General features: G+C 36.4%; 1 protein-coding gene across 3 annotated transcripts; it reads left to right on the forward strand.

Moving 5' to 3' along the window:
• The first annotated feature begins 27 nt into the window (after positions 1 to 27).
• On the forward strand, positions 28 to 19,648 carry UCHL5 (ubiquitin C-terminal hydrolase L5). 3 transcript variants are annotated; one of them, XM_074876767.1, is made up of 11 exons: positions 28 to 264; positions 1,647 to 1,710; positions 3,413 to 3,518; positions 11,229 to 11,354; positions 11,440 to 11,501; positions 11,588 to 11,718; positions 13,306 to 13,369; positions 14,472 to 14,574; positions 15,015 to 15,125; positions 17,075 to 17,173; positions 19,039 to 19,648. In XM_074876767.1, the coding sequence occupies exons 1-11, from the start codon at positions 183 to 185 to the stop codon at positions 19,081 to 19,083; spliced, it is 993 nt and encodes a 330-aa protein (XP_074732868.1). In that variant the 5' UTR covers positions 28 to 182; the 3' UTR covers positions 19,084 to 19,648. The 3 variants fall into 3 exon arrangements, with proteins under 3 accessions (XP_074732868.1, XP_074732869.1, XP_074732870.1); XM_074876768.1 differs by lacking the exon at positions 3,413 to 3,518 and having other exon boundaries at positions 88 to 264; XM_074876769.1 differs by lacking the exons at positions 28 to 264; positions 1,647 to 1,710 and adding an exon at positions 7,052 to 7,135.
• The last annotated feature ends 6,936 nt before the right edge of the window (positions 19,649 to 26,584 follow it).

Below are 26,584 nucleotides of genomic sequence, written 5' to 3' on the forward strand. Positions count from 1 at the left end.
GGCGGGCGGCTGCCCCGGATCCAGTCGGCGCCGCCGCTTCCTGCTCCCGCCCCGCCTCACCATAGAGATGACAGGCGCGGCGTGGGCCGCGCGGCCTGCCGGGAAGGGAGCGGCGTGCCTCGGCCTCGCACTCGCCCGGCCGGCGGCGGCGCCCAGCCTGGGGGAGCGCGTCCGCCGCCGCCATGTCGGGAGGGAGCAGCGCCGGCGAGTGGTGCCTCATGGAGAGCGACCCGGGCGTCTTCACGGAGCTCATCAAGGGCTTCGGTGAGGGGGAAGTGGGAGCGGGGTTGGGCGCTGGGGTCGCGCCGCTGGGCGGGCGCTGGGGCTCCGAGGCCGCGGTCCCGCCGGGCGCCGCGGCTCTTCCCGCGCGGGAGCAAGAGCGGCCCGCCCGCCGCGTCCAGCGAGGCGCCGCCCGGGTCCCTGGCGGGGGGCACGGGGTCCCGGCGGGCTGAGCCCGGCTGGGCGGGGAAGGGGATGCGGGGCCCGGCGGAGGGCAGGCGCGGGCCGAGGTCCGGCGCGCCGCGGCGGAGTGAGCGCTGCCGCGGGGGTGCGGGAGCGGCGCGGAACGGGCTCCCGCGGAAGCGGGCGGTGTGGCCGCCAGCGGACGCGAGCGGGCGCGACCGTGTCACTGGTGACCTCTGCGCGGCTGCCCCGGGCTGGGGCCGTGCTCGCCGCGCCTGGCGCTTCCCGGCCCGCCTCCGGCTGAGGGGAGCCGCGGGCCGGGGCCCAGCGCAGCGCTCCCCGGTTTCCGGGTGGCGGGGCCCGTCCAGGCGCCTGCCGGCGCGCCCGGGCCGCGCGTGGCAGGCGGGGGAAGGCCCGTGCGCAGGGGCCTGGGGCGCGTGTGGGCCGGGCCGTGCGCGGGCTGCCCGGGGCACGGAGCCGCGGGAAGGGCTGGGCTCAGCCGAGCGGTGGGGCTGGGCCGGAGGCTGGGCGGCCTGCGGGGGGCTGCTTCGGCTTTCAGAATATTAAGTTTTCTGTTGAATTGCATTTAATGTCTTTGGCAATACTGTGATTATGGGGTTGTAACAACAGATAAGTCTACCCAGGGTTTTAGTTAAAGAAGCAAAATTATTTTATGCTAGGTTATATTGATTTATAACTTCTGTTGCGTCTTTTCCTCACAAGTGAAGTCTAGATTTGCTTCTCCTTTTGTGTTTTTATTTAACTAATAGATTAATCATCCACATAGTAAGTATTTGAACTTTTTGGGCTCCATCTTAGGCAAATGTCTTGCTTGAGCGTATTGCTTCCAGTATTTCTGGTCTATTACTGTGGGTCTTTCTCTGGAGATAGGTGTTTTAAGTTCTGCTTTGGACTAGCTGACAGTGTCTTTAAAAACATTATTATTTTCAGTTGAGCAGAGGACATGAGGTGATTAAAGATATGTTAATCTTGTCTGCTTATTTTTTAAATGCAGCTGTGTTGTAAAGACATCACCATACACAGGAGAAATTCCTGAAATAACTTCTCTTGATCTCTCTTGTTTGTTTGTTTGTTTTTTTTTTAATGAAGGTGTTTTAAAGCCTGTCAATATACTTTTCCATAACCTGGACATACAAGTTGTAATTGTTACCATAGTTCTTTCACGTGTCTGTGTCCCTTTCAAATGGGGTAGGTGAAGAAACCTGTATCTCTTCTTGTTTCAGGTTGTAGAGGAGCACAAGTGGAAGAAATATGGAGTTTGGAACCAGAGAACTTTGAAAAATTGAAGTAAGGCACTTTTCTAATCTGCATGGTTTTTATTCACATTTGTGTGAAGCTGCTGAAAGAATGCCGACTGAACTCAGGTGGTTTTTGGTGGCATTTCTTTAGGGTTTGTTTTCCTTTTTTCTTCAGAAGTTCATTAGGATTTTGATTTAATTTAATATGTGGCAGTTAAATTACTTTTTATTAATGCCTTGGTACTTAATCTGGCTTTTCTGATTTTGGAAAGAGATGCTTATAGGAGCTGGAATGTGAAAATAGATATCTAATGATTTTGTCATTGGCTTGTATTATTTCCTTTGACAAACTTCTGTTCCTTGTTTTATCTCCCTTCTTCCTCACATAATATATTGCATCTGTTGCCTTAAATTAATTTACTGTACTTACATACTTTTGTAACTTGTTTTTCCTGCAGAACCACTTCTATATGCATGTGAAGGCAAATAGTCTTGTTATAACTGACAGTGGCTGATATCATATGGAACAGTTCTGCCCTCATTAGGCAATACTAATTCTTTCACCATTTTGTCCATGATGTCTTAAGTGTTATCCGTGTTCACATACAAGATTTTAAGAGGAAAATGTCTTCTAACCCAGACCATACTCTATTCCTCTGTGGGTATCCTACGCTTGTATAAGTAATCTTTCAGAAGATGTACCAATTAGTACAGAAAATGTAGTTTTAGAGTTTTTGTCTGACTGAAGATATTTGGCAAGTGACACCTAAATGGCAGAAGTGTTACTTGAGAAATGGTTTATTTGGTGCCTGTAGTATGTACTTCCTATGACACTTCATCAGAACGTTACCTGGTTTTTTCTTAAAGTAACAGCTTTGCTTGCTTGTACTGTCAGATGTGTATCTTTCTAGACTTGAGTGATGGCCAACTTGCTTTCTTCAGTCCCACACACACATACAGTGTTTTAACTTAAACACTGTTAAAGAATATAATAACACATAGCATTTTGTAAATTCCCCCAGTGGATCCAGTGTTTAAAAAGACATCTCAGACTTCTGGTCAGAGCTTAGGAAAAGTTTCTTAAGCAGTACAGTAGTATGTTTACCTTTTGTAGATAAGCCTTTTGTGGCATCTTTGTGGCGATGACCTCAAATTCAGGTTGATATGATGAATAAGTTTTTGCTTTTTGGTTTATGGGAATACTGAATACAGCGCAACATGCAGTAAAGGCTGTTTACTATGCGAGACATGCAGTCTGAAAAGCAAGATACAGTTTTAGTGGAAAACTGGATTTCTTTTATCAGAGGGAACTCAAAGCATGAAGTTTCACAAGAGTGTCTCTTTGAATATTTCATCTATGCCTAAAAGGATTACCAAAACTTTAGTTCCAGCTCTTGTATATGATTGACAAATGTTTTGATAGCTATTTATCACTAACAAAGTCACATGAGTGTTGTGCAACTGTCATAGTTACAGGAACCAGGAAAACTGATCCTGATTTACAAAAAGTACTGACTGCATGCGAATTCAAATTGGGATTGTTTAGCATATACAGAAGGAAGCCTTAAGTATGTTCTGCCTAAATAAAAAGCCGCATCTGAAAATCTCAGTGCAAGTTCCCTATGTTTAGAAAGAAAGAATTAACAGAGTTACTGTACCAGCATGCAGCTAAATTGTAGTAGAGATTTCTGGCTTTGATATTTTTCATCAGTACGGGTGATTTTTTTTTTCCTATCAATTTTATTTTTTAGGCCAGTACATGGGCTGATTTTCCTCTTCAAGTGGCAGCCTGGAGAGGAACCAGCAGGTTCTGTTGTTCAGGATTCCAGACTGGATACAATATTTTTTGCTAAACAGGTACAGCAAGTTCAGTATTTTTCTTAGATATGTCTAATACTGAAAAATAAACTATCTTTTTGTACACAAAAATTAATGTTTTACAAGGTGAAATAACTTTAACAGTTCTGTGAGAGTAGGAACTCTGTGTTAAAAGATGATTAACAAAGCAAATCAGATTGAGCTGTCAAGTCAGACAAAAATACTATCAGGTATGGAAGAGTAAAGCTCTTATTTATTTGTCAGCACTCTTCTATAAAAGTAACTCTTCTGTGCAATAAAGAATTACTTGGTAAATGGTCTCAGCAGAATGAGAAAATTATTTTTTTGAAACCACTTTCAACAAATTCTAGGAAGAAATGTTTATTTTGGTCCAGTTTTTATTTCTTGTGTTTCTCAAATGCTGTGCAGCCAGGACAGTATAACTCTAGGATAATACTTTCCTTCAGGAGTTTGCAGACCATTTTGGCATGGAAGTTTTAAGTATTTAAATCAGAGAGGTGAGTTTAAATTAGAAATTACAGGAAAAAATGTTTTTGCTAATGTAATCCATTGTGCTCTATTAAATACCACGTAGTACTGAAATTTTGTGTTAGCTTTGACAGGCTGTGGGGCATGTTGTTTGCAAGCAAAAAAGCAAGAGAAAGTAACCAGAATTAAAGTAGGAGTATTTAATAAATGTTTTTAGCTCTTTTTCAAGACCTGCTTCTCAAACAGTGCTAAATGTAACAGTGCAAACTAGAAGTGTAACCCTACATGTGTTAATTACAAAGCATTCATATCAAAGGGCAGATTATTAGGCTTTTTATGAAGACTAACACACAGACTGGTTGGTTTGGGGTTTTTTTGTTCTATGGTTTGGTTTTGTTGTTGGGTTGGTTTTTTTTTTCCACAGATGCAGAATGTTTTGTATGTAAATTTCAGGATATAAAGGTCTCCACACTTCTAGCAAAAAGTATAGAAATATGGAAAACAATGGAAACATTAGGTGTATCTAGCTCTCCTGGCCTCTCTGTACATGTGCATCTGTTGTGCAGATAATTACCTTTAATTTGTTTCTTTTATAATCACCCCACTGTATCATGCTATTGTTGATTATTTTATTCCTTGGTCTTTTTAATAGTTTTATTCATTCCTCCCCTGCTGCAGCTCTTGAGTCCTGATAAGCAGTGTCCACCATTCCTATGATACAATGATCAGTAGTAGTTTGCCAAATGTCTTTATAGGTTGATAGACACTGGTTTAGATTGTGATTTCTACCTCATCAAACATACTGTTAGTGATCAGTAGGCTGTGGCTACAGAATAGCCTTGATGCAAAGAACGTCAGGGAAAATCCTTGATATACTCTCAAAGGGTAGTTACATGGCGGGAGTAAATTACTCTTAAGGTTTTTTTAAGATGAAGGCAGATTTACCCTCACTGAAGGGATTTCATCTTTCTTGTTTCCTTTGAGTAGATGAGGTTGTCCCAGAATTGCTGTCTTGTGGATGCTGAAAAGTTTCAAAGCATTTGACTGCTTGCTCCACTTCTGCCTTTTTTTCCCCTCTCTACTCTCCACTTCCCTTTTTGAAGCATGACATTGTGTTTAAAAGGAAGTAGTTAAGAGGAGCTTTGTTGAGCTTTAAGTTGGGATTGCAGAATATACACCAGAAAATTTGGGTAATGTTAGACTTGCTAACAAAACCAAAACATTAAAGGCTAACAATGAAAAGTCTTCATTTTGTAGCTTGCTTTGAAGTATTCATATTTCATTGTTTTCTTAAGCCTAAAACCTCTTCGTGGAGGTGTAGGAACTTTCTGATCTTCCCCCTCCTTCACCTGCTGCCTTTAAGGAGGGTGTGCTGGAGTCACTCTAAGAATTCATTCATTTTAGGATGGAAAGCAGTTTCTAGACGTGTTCGCTATTTTAAAATAGTAGTACCTAGTTATGCCACTTGATGGCATGGAATATATGTTTCAAAAGTAACTTGCAAAGAGTTTAAAATTAGAATATCTTTTTTGTGTTTTAATATTTGTTAGTCAAGTGCAGTGGCTTAGCAAAATCAAAACATGTCTTGTAGACATATATATGCTTGTCTTTCATGTCAGTTCTGTTTTGCCTGGACAGGTATTGACGGTGAACAACTAGTGAAATAGTCACAAAGAAATTAAAATTAAAAGTCAACAGATAAATGAAAGAAACTGGTTGTGGTATTTTGGGGGGGATTTGTTATACCCCTTTAGCTCCAGTGAATTTCACATTGGAGGAAGTTAGCTAAGCTTAGAGATCCGACTTGACAAGTTTTGAGGACTGATAGCGTTTTCTCAAGTGAATGGCTGATCTGATGATTTGCTGTTGATGAGAGCAGGATGTCTTGGTCCTCCCAACCTGTCTCTTCTCGACTTCATGGTTCTGTTCTTCTCTTGCAATGGCTTGGCTGCTCATTGAACTTCCATGAGCCAGTGCAGCTCATAAGCCAGCAGTTTTCTGTAGATTCTCTGTGCATATTTTCTGGGCCGGTCTCCTGCCACATTGAGATGTGTTTGTTCAGTGAGTCTGTACAGGCCAAAGCTGGTAAAAGGTAAGTGAGAGAGAACAGGAGTTTCGCTGTAATAGTGCTGAGGTTATTACACTTCTTGAAACTGGAGTCTGAATCCTTCCGAGTCACCCTGGAGCACAAGGGAAGACAAGCATTAATACTGAATATTTCTATTGTAAAATAGCAGCTCCTCCCAGCTATCATGCAGCTGGGCTCATGTGCCTTTTCTTATTTTCTCTATGCATGTTTTAAGTCAATTTTATGGTGGCTTTGAGGATGGGGTTTTGTTACCTTTCAAGACTTTTTTAATTGTGAAAGGGATGAGTAAAATAACCATGTGTTCATTTATAGGCTGGAACCCCAGAACAAATAAATTTGTTTTCTGGGTTAGCAAAACTTTTATGACATTTAAGATTATTGGTCTGTTGCTCTGTATCTTCAAAACTGACATGACACTGGAGCCCTAAAAATCTCAACAAGTCTTTGACTGTCTTTCCAATACATTTTCTTTTAGACGTTACCATCTAAAGAGATTTGGTACAATCTGTTTTGCTGCAGAGAAGTTTTAAAGTGTCATTCTGAATCCTGAATGAGCAAGACAAAGTAACTGTTAGTATGTAACAACAACTTAGTATGGGAAAGAAATGATGCTATTACAGCACAGCGTCCTTTCTGTTCAATTTTAATTAAGTGTTTCATCTTAAAAATTGTTTCATTGCGGGGGGGAACTTTAGTTAGATGCAAAAGGCTACAGCTCTCAAACTGTCTAGCAAAACATCTTTAAAATTACATTAGGAAACAGAAGTTTGATAAGAAGCTTGTGCATGCTCACATTTTACTCATACCCACTTTTATAGTGATGTTGTAGTTGAATTCCAGATGACGACTAGATCTTGTTCAAAGTCGAGTCACGAGTATGTTGGGGGGGTTGAATTTTAAAATCTGTCTAATATGCATGCATATTAAAGGATTCTTTTTTAATGGTCACTTTTATGTGCACTCATGTTAAATTTGGCCTCCCTGTTATGCCTAGGTATGATTTAGTCCTCTATTTGAGGCCACAGAACTCTGGATGATCTTACATACCCTTTGAGCTAGGATACCTAGGCACAATGAGGTGAGTTAAGGGTACAATTTCAGCCTTAACTCTGAATTTTCTGATTTCTGTGTTGCTTAAGTAGGCCCTTACTGCTATTTTTACACACAGTGGCTACATGATTGTACCACTCCATGTATTCAGCTATCTTCAGCACTGTTTTGAATAGCTGTGTTCTGTGCTGATCACTGCAGAAGTGGAAGTGTCTCTTGACAAAAAAGAATGCCATTGTCACAGACTCATGTACAAAAATTTTTTTAGTTTAATAAACTCTTTAGATTTTGTACTGAAGTATTGGTATCATGCCTTTGTTTTGTGCCATGTATTTATTTTATGCTGCATTGTGATGATAGAACATTGCAACTGTGATAATAAAACATTAACTTAATTAATTGGAAATAAAATTTATATACCTTCCGAAGGGGGATCTTCTAAATGATACTGTTAATTACAAACCATTGGTCTTTAGTTACCTTTGTGAAACTAATGGAAGCATATCATATGTATTTTTTTAACGTTTCCAATACTTCAGCTGACTTCAAACTCCAGATTTTTGATGTTTTCAGGTTTGGTGACATAAAGATAGACCAGATATCCATGTTAAAGCTAAAGTTGGGAAAACAGATAAGTTACAAGAAATAAAATGAACTTGCAACACATCTAATCAAAGTCAGAAAGATTTTCAGTAATTGATTATAACTGTAGGAAGATTCTAGCTTTTTTCCAAAGGAATAAAAATAAATAAATAAAATCAGTAGGGTTTTTAAACAAAAATGAGTTTTGGAACTTTGTCCCAGTGCTGAATTTTTCAGGTTGAGCTTCATAAAGCCAACTGTTTTGTAACATTGGGATACTTAGTAAGTGAACCCCAGAGATTTGCTGGTTATACGACCAATTGCAGCACAGGGTTGTCCACAGCTTTTTGAAAAACAAAATAATATAATCCATCAGATAGAGGATGCACATCAAAAACTTAAAGTGCTTCAGACTTAAGTCGATCCAGAAACTCAATTTGGATTCTTAGGGAAAGGTGCATGCTTATAAAGTTACACGTCTTAATTGAAGAGTGTGCCAGTCTATTCAAGTGGCTCCTTGGTTTGCTTTAAGCTATGCTTCATTTTGTGATATGACAATCTTCTCAGCTTTTTTGAGATCATCTCACTAATTTGCATGTATATCTGTCTATATATTATTATTATTTTATTTCAAATATTATTAAATACTCTTGTAGCTTTGCTAGCAAAATCTTTCAAATATGGGTATCTGCTTTAAGTTGGAGTCCTGAATGTTGATAAATCAAATATCTCATCAGGACTTCCTGGACAGAAATATACAGGCAAATGTTGGGATTTCTGGACAAATACAGAAAATCCTCTTAAGTTTCATCAAGTAAAAATAAAAATCTTTCTGGGACAACATGCATATATTGTCATGCTATCTAAATGTAGAAAATGTTTTCTGCCAACTCTGAGACACCTTAAGTAAGAGATATGTTGGAGATTAGGGCAGATAGGTATCCTGACCAATTTCACTCTTGAAGGACTCACTAGCTTGTGTGTATAGCAGTGCTGGACTGGCTGTGTGCATTGCTAGGATGCTGTGCCCATCTGACAAAAACCTTGCACTCATCTACATTTGGTACTGCAATCACCTCCTACTCACTCTGAGCTCTTCACCCTGCCCGTGAACTAACTACCACTAGCAAGATACCTCCTTCTTCCATCTTGGTAGTTCTCTCATGCCATCTAGATCCAGGAACACGCTGTCATTTTATGCCTATCACCTGCGCTTGCTTCTGTTCCTCTGCTACAGGACTTTTCTTGCTGCCTTTTCCTTACCTCCTGCCTCTCACTTTCTGAAGGGTATTTCCGTTTCAATAGTTGGGGGCCACTGGTCTAAGAGCTGCATCTGTTGCATATTGTTTTCTAGCAGTAAGACAAGATTGTTTAGCTTGGTTCTTACATACTTAAACAGACTCCGCTCATACTGTAGATGGAATACAAAAATATATTTATGCTGAAAGGCAAATATTTGATGAGACCACGAATTCCCTGCCAAGTTTAATTTTTCCTCCTACTTTTGCTGTTGTTTAAAGCTCCTGTATCCAGCTGGTCCAACACAGTTTCTGTGTTGACCTTGCTTCTAGGCACAAAATCTCTCTTAATTTCCCTTGGCTTTTTTGAAGCCATTATTGGGTTAGCAGTCTGTCAGAGCAACTGATTGTTCCATCTTGATTTTTCAGTAAAAATAGTTACCACTTAGTGCTGTCTATCCCTATAATGTCCTGTATTAGTTATCATTTAACAAGTGCAGTTTGTTGTAGTGACCTTCCCTGCGTTATAATAGCACTGTTCTAATAGTTCTTCACCACAGGTCTCTCTTCCTTCTTTCTCCTTTCCCTGTCAGCTTAATTGCAATGTTTGTAACCACTGCTTCAGGTTAGCCCACTCTAATCCACTTAGGATCTTCCTGCTTTCATCCTAGTACTGCTTTTACAACTCTCTCTGATACCATTCTCTAGTTGTATCTCAGAGAATCTTTAGTTCTTTGTTCCTTTTCCTATATTATGGTATTCTGTCGAATTATGTCATTCTAGTAGTCTGTGGTTTCTAATTTTTCTGCTGCTGTTCATTATTTCACTGCCCTTGATGGATTTTCCTTCTGTGTCCTTTATTTTGTAAATGTATGAACTCTAGCTTTTAGCTTGTGTGCCAGCAGTTTGTTTGAGTTTCAGTTGCCATAATCTGTTCTACATCTGTAGTTGACTGCCTCGATTACCATTTAAGTCAACTAGATTGTATTTGGTTAAATTAAGAGGTGCTTTTTTATTTCTTTATCATCTGCGCTATACAGACATAATCTGAACTGAGAACACCCTGAAGTATAGAAAGCGAATATATGATGTGGTTTATAGTATTAACATAGTATGTTTTCCTTTGTTAGGGACTAGCTTTGATTATAAAACAGGTTGCTTCTTTTTTCTCTTTTTTCTTTTTCTTTCTCTTTTCTTGTTGGAAGTGGTTTCGCATTCACAGCCCTGAACTAATTTTCATTTTTTTAATACAAACTCAACAGCCTCTCTCCCAGTCCAAAGGTTTAAGTAGCATTTTCAATTGCAAAATAGTCTCATAGACTGAAGATAGATTATTTTTTCTATAGCTCACTGAGAAAAAAACCTGCTAATATGAAGTCTTTCTTGTATTATGGCCTTATACCATTTGATTACTGTGCTTTTAATAAATCTCTGATTATATTTAATAATCATTGTAGTCTCTCTTTAAATACTATATTTTAATTTGGGTATTACTAGGCAACATTAAAGACATGGCTGTAAGACGAAGGGGTTTGTTTATATTTTCGAAAAGTGGAATATTTAATACTTAAGTGTAGGGAATAGTGGCACACAAGCTAGTAACTTAAATGTTAGGTTGAGAAGGATAGGTGTATTGTAAATTAAGAAACAAGTGAAAAATCTAAGATTTTGTATGACTTATTATTCAGCAAACCATCTTTTAAAAAATCTTTACATCTTGAAACACCTCTAAATTCCGTTAGTTTCTCCCTAGGATATTTGAAATTTTTTATCCAACGCAACCTTTTTATAAAAACTCTATGTTACATAATGTACTTTATTGTCCTGACTAATGTGGTTTTTGAGCTCGTACTCCTGGTAGAAATTCTGATTATTGAAAGGACGTTCTCTTTGGGAGGGTTGAAGGTTTTTTGAAACCATAGATATAATAATGTAATTTGGGCAGCTTGCTTTGAGTAGTACTTTATTTGTTTTTCCACTGAGATCAGAAGGTTCCTGTATTTCTTCTATGTCCTGTATTAGTATCTTTAGGGAGATGGTGAGGCAGTAGAATGACAGAGTTTCTAAGTAGAGGTGTGAGATTTCAGGGTTTATGAATGAATTGTATGAGACAGCCATCCAGTGTTCATCTCCTACAACAAAAGTTTTTCTGTGGCTACTCAGGCTAGATTTGTGCCTGTTTTAGGGAAGCTCTAAGGTGAATCAGCATAGAAAGTGTGTGCTTGTAATGAAAAATGTTGCCCATCTTAACTTAAATTTTTATCACCAGTACTGAACAAATTCTCAACACTTTTTTCCTAGGTAATTAATAATGCTTGTGCTACTCAAGCCATAGTAAGTGTGCTATTAAATTGTGCTCATCAAGATATCCATCTAGGAGAGACTTTGTCAGAATTTAAAGAATTTTCACAAAGTTTTGATGCTGCGGTAAGTGCCTACTATTTTTTGTATTTTAAGTATTATAGTGTTATATCTATGTTCGCTTACAATTTAATTTTGTTACTACTTGCAGATGAAAGGTTTGGCACTAAGCAACTCGGAAGTCATTCGGCAAGTTCACAACAGTTTTGCCAGGTAACACATGTTTTAAATCTAGGCAAAATTTGAGCTAATTCTTTTTAATCTCAGATTATTATTTGTTTTTTTAATTTTCTTTGTAGACAACAGATGTTTGAATTTGATGCAAAGTCTTCAGCCAAAGAAGAAGATGCATTTCACTTTGTAAGCTATGTTCCTGTTAATGGACGGCTATATGAACTAGATGGCTTAAGGGAAGGACCAATTGATTTAGGTAATAGTTTATATTTTTTCTGAACATCCTTTACTTTATCAATAGCTTATTGCAACAAATTTGTTGTATGTTACAGGATCAAACCAGTTATTAAAATAAGCATATCTTTAAAGTTTTCTTAATGTGCTGTTCAGGCTGGTGGTACTTTGCAGTCATTTATATTGTTTTATTGTTGGTGGTCTGAAAATGCAGTTTTCTTCCTGCTTCTGTCACGTTGCTGATTATCTCTCCTGTCATTCAGTAAGCAATTGAACTGAACAGGCCGTGCAATCCAGTGGGCTTCTAATACCTTAATAGTTTTGTTGCAAGGGAGAAGTTTACATAACCCACTTGTGGATAGTTGCTTTCCTTAGCTGAGGAAATATGTTACTGTCTGAGCTGTCTCTGACAAAACCTGGTAAAACTATGTAATCTTTTTGGCTTTCCTTTCTGATAACGTGCAATTCCTTTTGCTAATGTTTTTTCCTCGTGTCTTCTTTTTTTGTGGTATTGTCACCTAAGACAATTCCTATGTCATGCTTTCAAAGCTTTTTTTTGTTGTTTTCCAGGTTGGTTATAAATATCCATTTATTTTATCGTTTGTTTCTTCTGTGGGAGCATGTATACAACTGACTCCATACACTTTTTATACATGATGTGGCTGGTGTTTACACACTGCCCTCTTTCTTCTTAGAGAGCAAATATTTTCCCAATGGTTTAAAAAAGAATAGCTAATTCTAACATAGTTTTACTCTCTGTAAGACTTGTTCCTGTTTTGTGTCTTGTAATCTTTCTTAACTTGTGGTATATGTGCCATCTTGTGTATTGAAAAGCTCTACAGTGCCTATCATGCGTCTTTCTTTTGAGTCTGATACAGTCTCAATATGTTCCATTTCCAGAGTGTTTTCACAATTTTCTTCACAGTTGTATTTATTTTTAGGCTGAGTAATGGCTTGCTGCTAAATCTCCTCTTTAGTCTGGCTAGAGAGACTATACAGTCTGCAGACCTACCAGTAACATAACTTTTATGGTCATAAGATCATTCGTTTGCTTTAAGGTCTTGAAATTGTTAAAGTGGCATTATCAATTTACGAAACCACCTTTAGTTATTCTCTCACTTATCTTAAAATGAAGTTATCTATCATATATCCTTCTATATTTTTTTCTGTGTCTGACTTTTTAACATCGTATTGCATTTACATAGTATTTCTTTATTTCGTCTAAATGGAACAGCTGTACCTATACATACTTTTCTTTTGCTGTTTACTTTTATGTTGTCATACCAACCGATTTCTGTTGTGTCATAAAAATTTTACATAACACTTCCCCCCCGCATTGTTTCTTGTTATCAATAAAATAAACATTAGATGCTTATGCCCTTAAAATTTAGTTTTGCTACATTGCTTTGGCCAGTACATTATCTAAATATTATTTAAAAATGTCTTCTACCCTCTAAAAAAAGAAAATCAACTGAGTAATTTGAGACTGCAGTTGCCAAGGAAAAACTTGTTACATTCTCTGAAGTTGCTGCATAAGCCTGAATTCTATGTCATGATTTTGCAATAAATTTTGCAAATATTAATTTTTTTTTAATTTTACTTTTTCTAGGTGCATGCAATCAAGATGATTGGATAAGTGCTGTACGGCCTGTCATAGAGAAACGTATACAAAAGTAAATGGTTGTTATACTTTTAAAATATAGCACTTATATATGTTTAAAAGTTCCTTATTCTTAATTTTCTTTAATTAAAGGCTTTTAACTGAATTTCTAAGGAATTACGTTTATGCATCATTTTTATGTGCATCTCACTGTGTGACTTCAGAGCCTATTGCCCAACATGAGCCAAATGGGATGATAGATGAGTCTCAAATACAATGTGTTCCTGTATGATTAATTGAAGTAGGTATCTGTGTAGTGAACAGAGATCCTACTAGTACTCTGAAAAAGGAGGAGCAAGATTATTAACTCTTGTTACATTTGTCAGTCTTTGCAAGTGAAAACTAAGAGTGCCGTTACCATGGATAAAGTTTGTGTGTCCACTTATAATTAAAAATACCAGATAATAGTTATATCCATACAACTGGTATTTACAGAGAACAAGTTTTCCTTAGGTATGTGGCTTGTTTTAGAAATCTAAACAAGAAAAACATAGTATAGAGGCTTTCCTACTTCTTAGTTCTGACCCCAAACTGTAGCCCCAAAAGTTTATTTTATGCCATTTTTAAAAAAACAATTTTCAAAGGCTTTTATTTTAAGACCTTTTTTTTTTTTTTACAAGAGAAACATTACTACCAAATCACATTTGGAGAATTTAAACTCTGAAAGGCCAGCTAGGCTAATCTTGAATGTATTGTATGAAGAAGTCTCCCAACATTTTCTAATAAGTAACAGTAATGAGAAAGTAAAAAGTGTTAATAGTGTGCAGCAGTCTTGTGCAAGTTTTGTTGTCAACTAAATCATGTTTTGTTTTATTTTTTTGGCAATTTCAATATTTATTTTTTGTTACCACAGACAGGAATAGTAATATCTTGGGAGAGGAGGTTATTAGGAGTTACATATTGGATAGTGTTCATCTGAGGTTTGATTTTATTTTGTGGCAAGATTGGATCTGTAGCACAACTTAATTTAGTAGATCCATTTAGATTTTTTTTTTTTTTCACAGAGTGCATTCCCTTATAATGAAATCCTGGAGGAAGTTTTTGAGTTATCATGTTAATGATTAATTTTGAAAGTGAGTTTTCTTGTGTGCTTTTTTTTTTTGTTCCTCATTTAGATACAGTGAAGGTGAGATAAGGTTTAACTTGATGGCTATTGTATCTGACAGAAAGATGATATACGAGCAGAGGATTGCAGAATTACAACAGCAACTTGCAGAGGTAGGCCATGGTGTTTAAGTTACTGGAGTAGTTCCCTGGTAATAGTTCTGTGTCTTCACTTTATTATTCACCTCCTTCTTTTCTTCTCCCAATGGAGTATTACTGAAAAAAAGCGGAGGATTACTACATATCTGTCCAGCACAGTGTAGTGCTGTGTGAATGTACTGATGCAGCTCTGCCTAGTTCTGAGTGAGCTAATTTGAGTACTTGGTACAGGATGACCATGTCATTGTGGCACTCTTTCTTGACTAATTTGCTGTGGGAGTAGAATTTTTCTTTTCTTAATACCTGAGCTAATCTGCTTATAACTAACTCCATAAATTCCTTGAATGTTCTATAACTGTAAGCAAAACTGAATGTTTCTGTGATTCATTCAGACTCATTCTAATTTTTAAAAAAGCAGTAACATCATCCATTTAACTTTTTCTGTTTTGTGGAAGGAGGAGCCTATGGATACAGATCAAAGTAATATGTTAAGTTCTATACAATCAGAAGTTGCAAAATACCAGATGTTAATTGAAGAAGAGAACCAAAAATTAAAAAGATACAAGGTATGTAGCCTTTACTTTTCTGATGAAACTATTGGAAAATTTGTATCTATGGAAGACTGTTGCAATTAATCTGAGGGAATTGGATGGGTACTAGCAAGACAGTGTTATGTAAATTTATGTTGCATTCCTAAATTTATAGGTTAATTACCAGTTTGCTTCCTTTTAATATAAGGCTTACAAGTCAGTTTGTAGTGGTCTCTGTAGCTCCCTTTGTTTTGCCACTTCTTTATATCTTTCTCACTTGAAAATATTTTTTAAGCACAGTCAGTTCTAGAACTCCTACAAAGAAGCTGCTCAATGTGGCCCAGAAGGCTGATCAATCTTTTCTTGCTGGAGTTGCTAATTACGCTGCTATATGGAACAGTGGCCTCTTACTAAGTAGGATTTTTTTGTTTGTTTTTACTAGAAGGACTTTGTGTTAGTCATAACTTTTTTCTACAGAGCATTCGTATAAGCTCTTCCAGCTCTCATTGTCAGTAGTGAAGAATGTTGATGCATCAGTTGATAACGAAGGCCTGTTGGGAGATTCTGTGAACTCTGTGTATAGATTCATTCTGTGTTTGCACATATGTCTCCTAATGTGACATACAGGTACTTGCATAGCTTTTAGTGAAGAAACTCTCCTAGGGTACTTGAATTGTTCTTTTGTTGTAGTTTACCTGCTGTCTTTTCCTCTGTGGGAAGCATTGAAGACACAATTGGCAGGTTCTGCATTTTCCTAAATAAGTACTTTATGTGTGTGCACTGAAAGCGTATCATTCTTTGAAAGGACGTGGTATTAATGAAAACGAGGTACAGGCAAGTTTCTTTGAGATCACCACTTGCAACTTTTTTGATAGTTCCCTAATACTTTCAAATGAATGTTTTGAGGCAGGAAAAAAAGCTGGTTGACCAAATTATTATTTTTTTAATCCCTTGACCTATTTTTGGGGCAGGTATAGAAAATGGCTAGATTAGAAATAAGTTTTAAATTAAAAGTTTTATATATCAAAGGATAAAGGAATGTTTTCACTAGATTTTGTGTGTTTTCACTAAATATGAAGGAAATGTTTTCACTAGTTTCTGGAAGGTTCAGACCAAGACTTCAGTAATTCTAAAGATAATTTCAAATATACTGTATGTGTGGTAAGTTGTAAAGTGTTACTGTTATCTGTCTCTAAAGCAGTGTCACTACATTCTGTTCCACAACATCAGGATGCAATTCAAGAAACTATTAAAAAAAAATCCAAAAAAAACCCAAAAAACAAAACAAAAAAAAACCCAAACAAAAAAGCATGTGCTTTACCAAGAACGAGAGTAAGCAAACAAATGAAATTGGGGCACAAAAAACCTTAAAGTTTCTAATTGTATGTGGAAATATTGTGGAAACTGCTTAAAAATCCACATTTTTTTTATGAGGGTATCTACTTGGGATCTATGGAGGTCATTCCTCTCAGTTGCAAAAATAATCGGATCTCCTAACTTTCTGAAGGATTGAATCCTTGTAGAAGCTGCAAAATGTTTAGAATAACAAAAACAGTTATGCTTTTGCGTTACAGAAATGTTTGTCTTCAGCCTAGGCTGAGGCCACAACTACCAAGGGACTGTAAAAATACATAGGTTGAACTGCAATTTAAGTTAAGGGTGGAAAAAAAAAAGTGAATGGTTTAGATACCAGTGTTATAGCAGTGGCTAAACCATATAACCTACTTAATCATTGAGAGTTTTTCAGCTAGTATGGCAAAAGACCATGAGGAGAATTTATGCGTCATGCCGGATGAATTTACTGCTTATACTTTCTCACCGTGTGCTCAGAATTTTATTGCTTTGACTATTTTTAGCTGGCTGAAATTTAAAAAAGATCTCTAGCTCTTTGACGGGGAGGTGGGGGGGCTGGACAATGATGAGGATGGGAAAAATCCCTGTTTAGCCATATAATAATTCTGTTAATGCTTTTAATTTATTTTTAGATTGAAAATATTAGAAGAAAACATAACTACCTGCCTTTCATTATGGAATTATTAAAGACTCTAGCAGAGCACCAACAGTTAATACCATTAGTAGAAAAAGTGAGTATTTCCTACCTGACTTTTAAGAAACAGTTATATTACTATAATTCTTCATACCTTCTACTTAAAATTAAAAGCAGTCAAATATCTTGGAAGCATAAATGGCATGGGTTTGTTTATTTAAACTGCTACATTCAGATACATTGCTAATTTACCTGATAGTCCCTTGTGGTTCTCAACAGGCACAATTCCAACGGAGATTGGAGATTGTGGGACCAACCAACTTTGCACTGTTACGCAAAGACAAACCGTATCTCTCATTTGATAACCTAAACATATTTTTATAATGGTGATATAGGAAGAGGCAATTCAATATCAGCTAAATGATCACATTACAGGGCCTAAGATGCTAGGAGACACATAATTCGGGCTTTTCTAAACAGGACATTAAAAGTCCTAGTAAAATTGTGATGTGTAGCTCCAATTAGTATGTGGTAGAGTTCCCCATACTATCTTGATATCCCTTTTTGAACCAAAGATTATTTAAATGTATACATACACAGACATGTATGTATAAAATTGTTCTGTTTTGCCAACCTGGACTCTTAATGCTCAGGTTTGTTGATTTATCTAGTTGTCAACACTAGGTGGCAACCTTTGCACAGAGGTTCTGGTAATTTAGGTAGCTTGAAATTTGTTCTCTTCCTTTTCTCTGTTCTTAAACTGATTTACTGGCTCATTGTTTTCCTCTTTTTAAGGTGTCTAGCTATTAACATTGATTTACTATTAAGGTTTGTTTATTAAAGCCTGTCTGTCACCTTGGCAAGGTTATTAAACTGTATGGTTAGTCAAGTACTTGAATTGTAATAAGATCAGTGCTTGTTTGCATATCTACTCCTGTGCCTTGGACAGTATCCCTAATTTTGAACTTGCACTGAGAAAGAATCCCATTTTAATGAAAAAAAAGCTAAATATTACTTAATGAGTACATTCTTTGTCCGACTTTACTTAGGAAAGTATGTTTGCAAGCCAGTAGTTTATAAGACAGTAACTTTTGGATTCAGTTTTTAATCTTTTTGTGACTTGTGGAGTTTTAATCCACTTTCATGTTAATAGGAGTCATTTATAACACCAGCAAGCTTCTTTTACAAGTAAATTTCCACCCAAGTGGCTGTTGATAACAGTTCTTAATTCTAATCACTGAATTAGATCCAGTTCTGTTCAATATTAGTGGTAACAAGCAGCAGCCCGATTCAGAATTAACAAAGGTTTTGTCAGAAAGATGGCTAGTATTGCATCTGATTTGTCCCCTCTTCTTGCCTAACATCTTTTCACTAAACTCGTGAGGAAGAAAATGCTAGTTCCCTGTCAGTTTGAACCATCTGTCAATTGATACAAGTTATATGAGAATGTGTTCACAAATATCTTGGTAGAAACTTGAGGTTTTTTTCCACTGTGCTCTTCTGAAAGACCTAAAAAACTTAAGATCTTTTTTTGCTTCAGAGTTTAATTTATGACAGTCACTATATCTAAATGCAGTGTTTTCTTCTGACATAAAATGTTTTCATTAGGAAGAGTTATTCCTCTGTTAAATGAAGTGAATATGGAGGTATGAAAAATGAAGGTTAAATTATGTTTTAAAAATAGTGCTTCTTTTCCATGTCTCTTTTTCCCCTATGGAAGTTACCTAATCTTATAGTTTCTTTTGTATTATATTTTTAAACCTATATGTATTCTTAAGAGGCTTTATATATGGGCCTAGTTAAAATAGTAGTAGGCTACTTCTGAAGGGCCTGAATTTACATTTAAAATGTCTCTTTGTACAGCCTATTTTGTTGAATGTTCAAAAAAGTAATAACTAGTCATTCCAAGCTCCAGAAAGATCTTTGTCTTATCAGAGCTTAACATCTCCCTTTGTTTTCTAGGCGAAAGAAAAACAGAATGCCAAGAAAGTTCAGGAGGCCAAGTGAAGATGACTGCAAAATACATACTATTATGTGCTTCTGAAACTATTTTCATGACAACAAATAAAACTTTTCATAAACTTTAAATTTTGTCCAGCGCACGTTTGACAATTGTAACAGTTTGTCTTGTACTGTATGCACGGGTCTAATTTTCTTCCTTCCCCTGCATCTTGTGCATGTAGTACTGCTAAGTATGTTTAGGTTCTCTTGGTCAAATTCAATATTTAACAGTCTGTCTGACTTCTGAAAGCTTGGGAAGTGGACCTAAAAATGTGCAAGGAAAATGTATTCATTTTGTCCCACTTGAATATATAATGATACAAATGCCAGAATTTAAGTATAAGCATGAGCTTTCTTTGCTCATCCCTACTAACAATTACAATATTATCCAGTTGTTCAGTGACATACCCTGTGTCTTTGTTTCTATGAAGTATGTGTCTAATTTTTTTACAAAATCGAAAAGTATGAATTTAGTTGTAGAAACATTTGCAAAGACCAATGTATAATCTCAAAAGATCTGCATTGCTTTAGTAGAAAAGATAATAAATATTCCCATTTTTATTTTGGCAAACTTTCTTCTGTGGTATTTTGTTATTGGATGAAATGATGAGGATATATATTGGAGGTCGTCAGCCTTGTGACTTTGGGGTTAGAAAGAGGGCATGCTGTTGTTCTGGGGAGTTAATATTCTTGGATAGAAGGTAGAACTGTTCTTGAATATGTTAAATTTAAGTCCTTAAAACAATGCTTTTTAATTGACCTTGGGAGGTACTTCAATATAAGAAAAAATGTGTATGGAGGAATCTTGTTGATAACAACATTGTAATAAAAGATTCATGAACATCTTTGGTCTTCTGTAGACCAAAGGGAATGTCTGGGGAACGGAGCTCACGTGGTGTCCTACCTTCTTAGTGCCGCTCGTATGTGAACTATGAATAGACAAATTGTTTTGGTAAGGATAGTGACAGACTATTGCAATAATACATAATATTTCAATTACTGAAACACTATTAGTGTATGGTATATATAACTTCATTGAGAAAACTTGCAGTTTCTTCCTAAAAGGCTCAGACAAGAGATAGAAAGAAAAACAAGCAAAAGAACTTGGATTGTTTGGAAGACATGTAAAACCAGTAAAAGATGTTTCTTTTGCTTACTTTGCCTATAGGCATACTTCATTGAACTGTGAGGTCCTTTGGCCTTGCAGGCTTGTATAAGAATATACTATATTTTGAGAATTTTTTGAAACCCTGATATGAAACAAATTCTGTTATCTGTTGATGCTTCATATATAATGCATATCTATTGACAGGATAAAATTATGGCTGAAGAAGTAAAACACACTGTGCTCTCCTATTGCTGAAAGGATCCACCTGAGTCATTGCTCTGGCTGGAAGGGTAAGATCTGTTTAGGAAGAGAACATGAGATCCATGTCTGTGTTCTGTACAAAATTGATCAGATTGTGAACATAAACTGTGTGTGTGAGTTCCCTACTTGAGTAATTAATTGCAGCAGTATTGTTGAGGGGAAGGGAAAGACTCTTCCTCTGTAAGAGGCATTTCTGATCTTAAAATTATACTCTAAACTCCATTTCAATCTGTTGAAAAGGTTTGTCTGTCTTTTTAAGTGGTAGCTTGATGATTCCTGCTGTAGCCTGACATTCCTGGAGAATTTTGATACTTTCTACAATAAAATTTTGCTATTCCATAATAGATGTGAACTTAAATTCTACTGAAGGTGTTCCATTCTCCTATTTGCATGCTTGCGCAAGAGGAAAAGGAATTTTGCTGAAGCAGCAAATTATTTTTGCAATTGTTAACAAATTTTAATAGTAATTCTTTTTAGAAATTAGAATAACATATTGCAAGCAAACTTTCTGGATTTGTGGAATGAAAAAGAGGATGGAGTAAAGATCAAACTTTAGTGTTAGTCCAATGTGTGAGTGAAAAATGGGGTTTTTAAAAGAAGGATATTTAATGCAGAAGTAGAATCACTCAAAATTAGTGTACTTTGTTATATTCTAGGGTCTTTTTTTTCCTGATCAAAACCCATATGCTAATTTTTGACCATTTTTACCAAGTTTGTAAAACCATTTTTTATAACATGTATCTTGGTTTTAAAGGCATTTTATTTGTATGTTGTCTACTTTTAGGACAGTGTCACATGAATGTAAAGCACTATATGAAGTTGATGAATTACCACATTAAAGGTGTGAAAAAATCAAAATAGAGATTCAAGCTTTAATGCATCTTACAGTTTTAAGATACTGTGTTTGCTGTATATAGAATGGTGAAAGGTTTGTGTTCTGATTTATTTCAAGGGTTACTGCTTTCTGCTGGTATAAACATATGGTGTGACATAGCTGTCAGAACTGAAATTTGTGTATAATGAGAATAAACAGTAAGTTCAGTTTCTGTGAAGAGTTCTGCCATACAGGTGCTGTTTCCTGTGGCCCAGAAGAGGTCAGTGTGTCTCCCATTTGCTAAAACTTTGTCAACGTGATCTCAGTATTGTTCTCTAGCTGCCAGTCTTAACAGTACATAATTTAAGAATCCTGCTGTAGCCTGATTTCTTCCTTCACAGGGTAACATTTTATATCTTATACATGAATGATTTTAAAATACAAATTTGGTATACGGATACTAACTTAAAATACAAGTTTGCATGTTCAACAGTGTTTTTATTTATGAGTGAATAGCTGCCCAAAGACACATGAAAATGCACTTACTCTGGTTTTTGGCTAAGAAGGTGAGAAGAAGTAAGGCATACCACTAGACTCATTAAGTGCTTGTTTCAGAGAAAATTTATTTTTCCCCCAGTGTATTACTCCAAATAAAATTTATTTTGGTTGCATAAGAGTCAGATAGATTGAACTTGCACCAGAAGAGTTTGTTACCCCTGAGCAGAGTATTAGAGGAAGGATTGGATCCAGATGGTTGTGGTACTGGTGGCACAGTCTTTTGCTCTGTGAAGGGAGACAGGGAGATTTTGAAAAATAAAAATTGACAGGCGTATACAAGGCCAGTGGTTTTGTGTCTTTAGAATAGGTGGTTATGCTTGTTTACATCTGCTCATGAAAATGACCTGTTGCTGGCAGTTCTTCCATTTGAATTGCCACATCTAAAACTTCTACAGAAATAATTCTTTACAAGCTGTTTCATTTAATAGTGCAAATGAACTTATCTGGGCTTTCTTTAAAGTTCATGACATTGCTTTTAATAGATGGGTACTGCAGGAAAAATGATCATGCTATCTGTACATACGCATATCAGCTTCTTAAATGTCAGATTGAATAGCAGATTGATTTATTTTCATGATGCTGTAGAGTTAAAAAATGGAGGATATGAAGTCTGTGGGTACTTTTGTACAATTTATCTGTATGTAATCAATAAAAAGGGTCACTCCAGAAGGTGAATGCTTAATGACTTTCATTTTAGAGATGAAAGGGAAATATTAAGTTGACTTCTATGATAGAGAAATTTTTATTCATCCATGAAAAGATAAACAAAAATTACACCCCACTCCCCCCCCCCCCCCCAAATACAAAGACAGAACTGCAAAAAAAAAAAAAAAATCACTTGGAGATGGAAAATTTATTATATTGTATTCACTTATTTGTACAAAATTTTCCTTTTGAATGTCTTTTCTGGAGCATTTTCTGAAATTGACTTGGAAAATTTCAAGAAATCGTTAATGATATTTGAAATTTGTAAGTTTCACTGACAAATTCTTATTTTTAAGCTACATTTTAAGATAATATTTGTGAATCATCTCTATGCTTCCTCAAAATTGTTCCTGTAGGAAGCTTTCCTTTCCGTCCCATAACTTATGCTGCATATGTGTTACCTTACTACCTTGCAGGGTAATATTGAAGGTCATTGATTAGTTAACAGTGGATTTATCCTTGACTTTCCAGGATTAAAGTGCTAGAAGTCCTTATCTTTGCAAGACTCTTGATCCTAGTGACTTAGTTAAATCTGCACTGTTGACATACTCTTAAGAGTGAATGAGCAACAGATAAAATAAGTTTTTAATTTATTTTAGTTGCAATAGTGGTGTGTATTCCAAAGATCTGACCTTTGGGCAGTGATGTTATGAAAGCTACATAAATGGAGACTAAAAGTAGAAGAACACTAAGGAAAAGGCTACTAGATAGTGTGTATTTATTTCAACCATATGGGACTAAGTCTTTTTTTTTTTTATCCCTAAGTTTTGTAAAAGTATTTTTCTTTTAGTATCTTTTGTTGGCTTTGGCAGTCTTGTGGTAGCACTACATAAAATGGGTGATTATCAAGTGAAGGAGCTGTTTGAAATGTTCTTGTAAAAAGTTTTGTACAACTGACAATGTGATGATAAATTCAAGTCAGTGTTTTACCTGCAGCCAGTAATGAAATCTTTAAGCATAATTGCATTTGTTGTTAAGGAAAGCTGTAAAAGTGTGTTATCTTGCAATTGTTACAGGCTAAGGAAAATATATGTGAAATATTATGTTAGCTCACAGTATTCATAATAGTTAGACTATGAACCTGAGCTTTAAGAGCATTTACCATGGTTTGTGTAGTGCATCCAGAGAAACTGCAGACCTGTACATGTTTCTAGATGACTGGCTGAGAAGAAGCAGTTCTTAGCAGCACTGGTTGTGAACTTTTGAGATATTCTCTCTTGTTCCCTGACCAAGTAATAGAATTAGCACAAAAACTTCAAAATACCAAATCGCCTATTGCTTTCAAGTTCCTCTCACTTTCCAGAAAACAAAAATCCTGCCTTTTTAGCCAGTGGTACAGGACTTACTGGTGTGATGAATAACCGTATTTACCTGTCCAAGATGGGGCATGTGGTAGTGTGCATGTCATGTTTGCCAGACTTCAGGTGTGATCTTACAGCATGCGCTAAGCTCTTTATGTCCTTTATCCCAATGTTGTATCAGTAAATCAAAGTTTCATGTTAACTCTTATGTAGTTTATGTGATTAGACCTGATGAACATAAAGAAATAATTCTTACGCATTTCTCAGACTACTCCTGTGATGGCTGAAATATTTTCAGTTGTTTATCCTGCAACTTTCTTAAGTTGGCTTACTACTTGGTTTGAAGGGAAACAATTTTACATTCTAGGCATTTCCAAAGCCTTGTGTGCTACCTATCTGACCAGGTAGGTACTAAACCTTTCATGTTTTGCCTTAAAATTGGTCATGTTGTATATTTCTATTGGTAAGTGACTGATCATCCTCTTTGTAAGTTAAAGCATGTTTTAGTATGGCAGTGGTAACATCCAGCCTTACTGGATTTGTAAGGCAGCTAATGGAACGTTCTGGCTTCTGATGAACATCAAACCCACAATGTTTTGCTTGTCTTCAGAGTTGGATGTAGTTCTTCAATCCTATCTTCAGCCTGAGAAAGCCGAAACTCTTCATTCCATTACTCAGTGAAAACAGTGCTTGCTTCATCAGCCTGAATAGCTTGAACGCAAGGAGATCTGTGGGAGAACTGGAGTTGGTGCTGAAGCATGTACTGTTAGACCGGTTTTGAATCTTGTATATGACAAGTCCCTTCAGAATTAGTGGGTTTAAGTAGGATGGTTAAGCTGCATCAAACTGACAGTGCAGTTACTCCTAGAGTAAAATAAATGTGCCTAACAAATACTTGGAACCTTGATCAACTTCTTTGTTTTCAACCTCAAAAGTGTAACAGGAAAGTTCAGTGAAGAAGTGTCAAGTTTATAGCCTGTGTTCACTAAATACCTTTGTGAAAGAATGCTGGTGTTCCCACAAAAACATTTTAACATGATTTGCTACTCTGAGAGGCTGTATCCAATGTAAATCCTTACAGAGTACTTGGAAAAATTTGAATAATTATATCAACAAAAGTTTTATTAATAGTGAAAGTATGTTGCAGATACCAGTTTTTGTAGAGGAGGAGCAAAAAAGTTATGTTAAAAAAAAAATCAGATTGTTAAGGATGTATGGGCTTGATCACTTTGTACCTTACTAGTGAAACTTCTTAAAGTTTATGCATTTCTGAGATGGGAACCATGCAGGATTGTAAAGTACAAATTTTTCTCTGAGATCCCTGAGCATTCTCATGAAATAAAACATAAATAGAAATGCGTCCTTACAGAAACAGCTAAGGAGAAAATAGTTATGTTTATATGTTACAATTCTCTTCTTTTTTTGAGGAACACCTGATAGGGATATTTAAATCAGTCATCTGTATACAGTGGGGTTTTTTTCATTTAGTATATTTTTATCCCTTAAGATCAAAAAATAGCAATATAGTTCATAGTAAATTCTGCTAGCGTTCTCAATCTTTTGTGTTCAAGAAATCTCCTATTTAGCAAAAGTGGTGATAATGCAGAGTTGTTCCCACAGAGTTACAATTACAAGGTTAAGTGAAATTTAGGTAGGTTTCTCTGTTATGTGTAGTAGCCATAAATGTTGTGAAAAACAGTTTAGCCATGGAGCCTTTTTGTCTGTTATGGTTAATCTGACTTCCTTCTAATAATGAGATCTAATAGAGTTTGTTATACTGAAGGCTCTTTGCAAGTCTAGTTAAATGTTTTGCCAAGATAAGCAAGTATTTTCCATATTTTGTAAAGTTTGTTTATGCTTTAGTTACATCAATTGGAGATTATGTTAATATTTGACTTTTTTTGACTATACACATTGCTAATTGCTAGGGTTACGTCTCTGACAATAACTAAACAATCATCTGCAACTTTATCAGTATCTGATATTTACAGTTCAGTGAATGAAAAATAAAGTGTGCTTTTAAGCAAATATTTTTATTAATTTCTGCTAATGTTATTGATGGCAGTCTGGTACCAAGATAATTGTTGTATCCCAACTTAAACAAGAAAACATGAAATAACTAAGATATTTCTCATAAAAATAATTTCTGACTTGAACATTCAGTAGCACTTCTTGCTTGAAACACTTAGACACACACACACACTTGCAGAATGTGAATTACCATTTCTTCACAGCAAATGCTGAAAAAATGGTTTTTATAATAACTAGTTAGATTACCTTGTCCTTAATGGACAATATTATACTACTCGAGACCAAACAGTTTGTGGTTCAATGTCCCCTGTCAGGTCTATTAAGGTATTATTAAGCTATTGTGCTTTTACAGTTGATGGAATAGCACAGAGTAAGCGTTGAGGGAATAAACCACATGCATAATTCTGCTGATAATATTTAAAGTAACTTTCTGAACAGTCCGGACACATTTGAGCTGGTTAATGGTTAATATGTGGTGTGCTTCAAAAAATAAAATAGCTTACAAGTTTTGTTTCTCAATAGAAAAATAGTTTTCCAGGAGTGGAAGAGAATATTAGGAGCTTTTTCTTTTACCACGTCTTTCTCATTCCACTTTGTATTTTTCCAGTAATCCTTTGGTCCTTTCTCAATCACTGAGAAATCTACAGAGTGTTTCAGGAAGTTTTGCACTCAGTATTTACTTTGAAGTGTAAATGTCGTAGCACTAAGGGATGATCTAAACTGACTACA

Source organism: Strix uralensis, chromosome 8, assembly GCF_047716275.1.
Source record: "Strix uralensis isolate ZFMK-TIS-50842 chromosome 8, bStrUra1, whole genome shotgun sequence".
Taxonomy (NCBI): Eukaryota; Metazoa; Chordata; class Aves; order Strigiformes; family Strigidae; genus Strix; species Strix uralensis.

Coding starts and splice junctions, on each gene's coding strand:
- UCHL5 (XM_074876767.1), top strand. CDS start 183: ATGTCGGGAGGGAGCAGCGCCGGCGAGTGGTGCCTCATGGAGAGCGAC. Junction 1,711..3,412: donor GAGAACTTTGAAAAATTGAA/GTAAGGCACTTT, acceptor TTTATTTTTTAG/GCCAGTACATGGGCTGATTT. Junction 11,502..11,587: donor GTTCACAACAGTTTTGCCAG/GTAACACATGTT, acceptor TTTTCTTTGTAG/ACAACAGATGTTTGAATTTG.